Source organism: Vespa mandarinia, chromosome 1 (genome assembly GCF_050613455.1).
Source record: "Vespa mandarinia isolate Hongniang chromosome 1, ASM5061345v1, whole genome shotgun sequence".
In the NCBI taxonomy this organism is placed as follows: domain Eukaryota; kingdom Metazoa; phylum Arthropoda; class Insecta; order Hymenoptera; family Vespidae; genus Vespa; species Vespa mandarinia.
The window spans coordinates 11,061,501-11,067,500 of NC_140810.1; the positions used below are offsets into that span (position 1 = coordinate 11,061,501).

Here is a 6,000-nt window from a genome sequence, read left to right on the forward strand (position 1 = left end):
CCGACGCGCGAGCGGAAACGAATCGTTTACCACGTGCTACTTTGCACACGTCCAACTATAACGTTCAACGCTACGTGTTACAAGGGAACGCGCCAATGCCAAAAGAGTCGAGGACTCTGGGGGAAATGAAATTTGTCGATGAGGAAGAAGGGACTAAAAAGAGAAAGATCGAGGGAAAGCTCCTCTTTTTATAGGTGTGTGTTTGTGCACGCGGGCGTATCTGTATGTATGTTTATGTGAATATGAATGTGAATGCGTGGGTACCATAATCATTGGATGGTCTGAAGGTCGAGCCATCACCTCCCACCCACGACTCAACCGAGACAAATTCAGCGACAAAGCTCGGTATGGTGCACTTCAAGATGGCTGCATTTCCCCTTATTACGTATTCCGATACCACCTCTGCCTCGTAATACTGAGTCACAACTGAGGAAAAAAACGACTGCTAGAAAACTCTCTAAATTGATTATTCCGTTTCGCTGGAACTTAATTTATTTTTTGAATGAGTATATCACAAGTTTCTTGCCGCTTTAGTTTATAGTGGCACATCACATGATAATTCAGTTACTCCAAATATTTCAATCATAATAAAAATAAAAATATTCAATGTTTGAAAGAACGTGTAATAAAAAGGTTAGCTAATAATTTATGACGATACGCAACTGTTGTTGTTACATCTCTGTCATATACTATAAAATAATAATAGTTTATCGGAACTCCACAATCATCCTAGCTATTTATAGATTGCACGTAACATATTGTTTGCATGTAATTAAGAATTTATCATCCACAAGATAGAATATGCTTATTAAGCTACTTTCATCGCGCACGTTCGACGTTGACCGCTCTTGAAATGCAACGCTGCCTGCAACGTCCGAATATTGTTCTATAAAAATTCGGAGAAAAAGATACTCGTCTCTCCTAATCAAATCTCATCCCCCTACCATTTCCTTCCTGCGGATTAAACGAATTTCCTTGGTCATCCTGCCAACCGACTACTTGAACGAACTCTGCTACAAAACTCGGTATGCTGCACTTTAGAATCGCCGCATTGCCACGAATAACGTATTCGTTGTTGACTTCTGACTGATAGTATTGATGTACCACTGCAACGAACGACAACAATGAATTCCCGTGGCCATTCCTAAAAGAACGACGTTATTACTCATTCGACTCACTCTTCTCTCTCTCCTATCGCACGCAACCATCGAATAATTTTCGCACACGCGATCAAATACATCATTTTGCGAACAAGCGGAAAATTAAAATATATATTTACGAGATTAGAAAATGAAAAGAAATCTCGTACTTAAAATAATTTTATTAAATACTAAACGGTTCATTTCTGCAATAGTTTAGTTCTCATCAAGAATTTCATTCATTTAATTGAAATTTACAAAATTCATAAATGCATGTAATTGCAGAGTTACATATTAATAAATTTAATTTACAAATTTAAACAAATTTTGTGAAAAGACATGATATTATAATCTTTCCATTATTTCTGCTTCAATATTGACATAATAATATATTTCATAAACATTTCTTTAAAAATAAATTATTCATTAAAGGAGTTAATTTTTTTTCCAGAATGTTTACACCAACAACAATTAAAAAACGTAATTTATATCGTGGTTCATTGAAGATAAATAACTGGAAGAAAATTCGTCGACGTTGACGAGAGCCGTAAGGATGAGATTACATCGGCTCTTTGAGAGCAGATCGATTCGCATTGTCGCATCTTACACCGCAGTCGCAACAGCAACCTAACACGCAAGATTTCACGAAACTGCACGAAGCTACACATAAAAGACATGTCTCGTTTTATAATCGAATGACGAACTATAAGGGATTCGTACGTTAAAAAAAAAAGATAGATATATACCCACATATATGTATATATCTATATATGTATATAGATAGATACAAAGGGAATGGAATAAAAGTCGTCGACGTGTTCCAATTATTTTAGAGTAATGGATAATGAGTCAAGAACAACATTAACGAAATGGATGACGGATTCTTGTATGTTCATAAACTCGATATATTAGTTCATGATACTTGTAAAGAGAAAAAAAATTTTATCTGGACCAATACATCCAATGCATTTTAGAATAGTGGATTTTCGAAACGACAAACTGCAGTGTAAAATTTCATTAACGTCTCGTAAATCGTAATAGATGGGCGGTTTTCTTAATGAATAATTTCCGTTCAATAACCCCTACGTGGATAATTTAACGGCAGTGGAATAAAACAATCGAAAGTGCGATGCTCGATCTGCTCAAAAAAAAGGGATTCTGGTTTGATACAATGTAATACGTATATAGATAACGAGTTCGTTCATTTACTCTATACATGTCTAAAGTCAAATAAACAAAAAAATACCAAAGTCATCGCTCAGTACGAATTCCTCTCCCTGATCGGTATGCCATGAAAGAACCTTAACGAAATCGGCGACGAAAGAAGGCACGACACATTTCAATATGGCGCTGTTTCCACGGATGGCGTATTCCTTGTTCACATCGGTATCGTAATACTGCGCCACCACTGTTTTCGTGTATTTTTTTTCATTGCGTAAAGAAAGAAATGAAAATTTTCTACGATTAGTATGAAAAATAAAAAATGTTCCCTTTCGTCTCTACATTAGACGATATTTTATTACAACTTTTAACTTTGATCTAACTTTCTTTTTCGTCTTTCTATTATTCAAACAACAATGACGATAATCACTCGTAATGAAATTAACGTTGTTACAACAACGTACTATACTATAACGAAAATGACGTATTTTCGACGTTTCTCGTTAAAAGCACGCGCTACATATATATTTGTCATCTCTTGACAATACTAATGACGTTCAATACTCTTACACGAGAATGCCGTAGACAAGGGAAAAGCAGAGAGAAAGATTAACGAGGCACAAATGAAAGCGTAGAGGAGTATGTGCCACTTATTATTCGTCATTATACGATAACTTTTACTCTTCTTCTTTCCCTGATTTTTCACTTCATTTTCTTCTTCTTCTGCCCTCTTCTTTTATTTTGACATAATCCAGAGATCTGATAAAAAGGAAAAAGAAACTTGTTCGCGAAATAAGTGCATTTCTTTATATCACGGAAGAATAATTGAGCCGACGAAAGATAAACGCACAAAAATAACTGCGATCGATAGTAAAACGTCATGAGGCGCGCATGACGTCACGAAAATGAATCACTAGACAAGTTTTCTAACCCCCCTCTCTCTCTCTCCTTTTCATACGGCAAATATAATACACGCATATGTAAAACGAATCCTCGCGATACTTCGTAAATTAAGTTTCTTTTAAATTACATCCTGAAAATAGAATGAAAGAAATAGATAGATAGATAGATAGATAGATAGATAGAGAGAGAGAGAGAGAGAGAGAAAAAAAAAAGAGAGAAAAGAGGCATTGTGTGAATACGCATTTCACACAAATGCGACGGCGGCGGCAGCGATCTTTCTCTGTAATTAAACGAGTACATGAGATTCAAGTTTCCTGCGTTCTAACCTCATCTTTCCCCACCGCATCGCTCCTAAAAAAATCCATCTAATTGACAACGACGACGCGTTCATCACTTTCAAGTACGTGAAAAGTTGATATGTACTTGACCTTCGAGGATGTTTGTTTTTTTTTTAAACTTTGCTGGAAAAAAGGTTTTTTGTATTACAGTATTTGGCCACCTCTTTTGAGATTTATAATATATAGTTAATAATTAATTTACATATATATGTATATATATATATATATATATATATATATATATTTGTGTCTAATAATAAAAATATTCAAATATGAAATTAATTAATCAATAATGTACAACTTTTTCAATTGAACTATGTTATTATAAATATTAAATTTATTCTTATTTATTGAAGTTTAATAAAACTTTATAAATCTCGAGAAAATAAAATCTTACGAGATTATCTATTATTTTTGTTCTTTTTTCTTTTTCTAATAATTTTAACAGATGGCCAAACGACGGACTTGCACCGTATAATATTCGGGATGGAAGGCACTTACCGGCTCTTACATTAACATCTCGGCTGTGAACTGAACCGGCTGGGGAACGTGCGAGACAGCTGTAAACCTGAGCATGAACCTCTTGACGATAATCCTCGGCACGGAAAGGAGGGAAGACCAAATTTCCATTCGGTAGGACCTGCAGCAAGCAAAAAAATGAACTATCAAGTATGTACGTTCAGAGATTTTAATCTCGAGTACATAAGAAGTAGTCTTTACTTTATATATAAAATGTTTACCTCAATGTACGAACGCATATATAAAAGTATATATAACAAAGAAGTCAAAAATCTTATGGTCGATTAGATAAAAACGGCAGCAAGTAGACGTCATTAGCCGCGAGAATGAGCATTATGTATTAGGGTCGATTAATATACCACATCGTATAAGTATAAAGCAAACCAATGGAACTAACGAAGTGAAAATAATTGGACTGCCGATAAATAGCCAGAGTATGTAAATACAAAAGAGCAATAGATTCTTGTATGTCTTTTCACGGCTACGTATTCACAATTAATAGATAGTTGAATGAAATATCGCTTTTTTAATGAATGAAAGAAAATATTGTAGATATCACGTCCTTGAAATCAAGTTAACCAATTTTATCATAACGGGATCACTTAAAAAAAAAAGAGAAAAAGTGAACGGAAGTCACCTGTCTCAATCCAGGAACGTCTCCAACAGCAGTGCCATCGCCACGAACCCAGATAATGTCCGGTTGGGGATTTCCTCTAGCCTGGCATTCAACGACAGCTCCAGTTCCATTTGAAAAATCGACTCTGTTTGGTGGTTCCTTAACGAAAACGGGTCCCATAGATTCATCCTCAGCGATAGCAACTGAAACAAAAAGCCATCCATCTTCATTAACTTATCTTCTCAATGATATAATAACCGTCGTTGCTCTGGAGTGGCCTGACCTAGTATACAATAACACGAGCTATCGTTGCAATTCTTAACGCGAATATCTTGCCGCAATTTCCTCGTTAACGGTGAATTGATCGATGATCTACTAAAAAACTTTTTTAACAGAAATACCTCGATTACGTAGTTAAATAATAAAGATGAAATTCTCTCTCTCTCTCTCTCTCTCTCTCCCTCTCTCTCTCACTCTCTCCCTCTCACTCTCTCTCTCTCTCTCTCTCTCTCTCTCTCTCTCTCCCTCTCTCTAATCGTTTTATATTATTTTTAATTATTTATTCTATCGTGTAACGAATCTTTGATAGATCGAGGACATAATGATTTATACAGGAAATAAAACAGATCGATAAAATACAAAAATAAAAAATAATCTTAGCATTTCGTGAATTTCCTTTTGCTTATCATTCGTTTCCTGTAGGATACGCTTCATATATCCCTAGACGCATGCGCATATACTCGACTGGCGTGTCGCCAATTACGGCAAACAACAGGTTGTCGGTCTCCTATTGAATAATATGCTGTCAATGTCGTATGTCTATAAAGAAGATATGCAATGCGTGATTCCTTTTCCGCTGTACCTAGCTTGCATTTATTGCAAAACTCTTGAAAGTGGAGAGTTTTAAATCGATAATAAAACACGAATGATAACGTTTCTAAAAAGGATATTGCCCCGAACTAGAAACAATTCTCTTTTAACAAAATCACATTCGATAAGATCTTGAGTGACTTATAATCGTCTTCACATGATTTCAGCTCGATCGCAGTTCGAAATTTTAATCACGCAAAGAAACGCAATACGATTAGGCTGCTACCTGAATTCGCAAGAGAATTCATCTTTCAAGCTCATCCTGTACGCACATCCACATGAAAGAAAAAAAAACGAACGTCAGCGTGTTAGTTCTGTAGTTATACTACCTATAGAAAATCGAGTCACGAAGAACCGGTCAGTAAAGCGTACGGTATCGAAGCTACCAAAGATACGACAGTAGGTACACGCAAGTATACAGAACAGGTGTTGCAGATTTTTCACATCTCGAGCT

At 35.6% G+C, this 6,000-nt stretch overlaps 1 protein-coding gene across 1 annotated transcript in view; it reads right to left on the reverse strand.

Moving 5' to 3' along the window:
- The window catches only part of Dscam1 (Down syndrome cell adhesion molecule 1), a 66,208-nt gene that overhangs the window by 52,912 nt on the left and 7,296 nt on the right, over nt 1-6,000 (reverse strand). Inside the window, exons 3-4 of the mRNA XM_085660686.1 lie at nt 4,698-4,879; nt 4,043-4,181 (exon numbers count right to left, since the gene is read on the reverse strand). Of these exons, the coding sequence (XP_085516812.1) occupies nt 4,043-4,181; nt 4,698-4,879 (321 nt within the window). The remainder of the gene's footprint in view (nt 1-4,042; nt 4,182-4,697; nt 4,880-6,000) is intronic.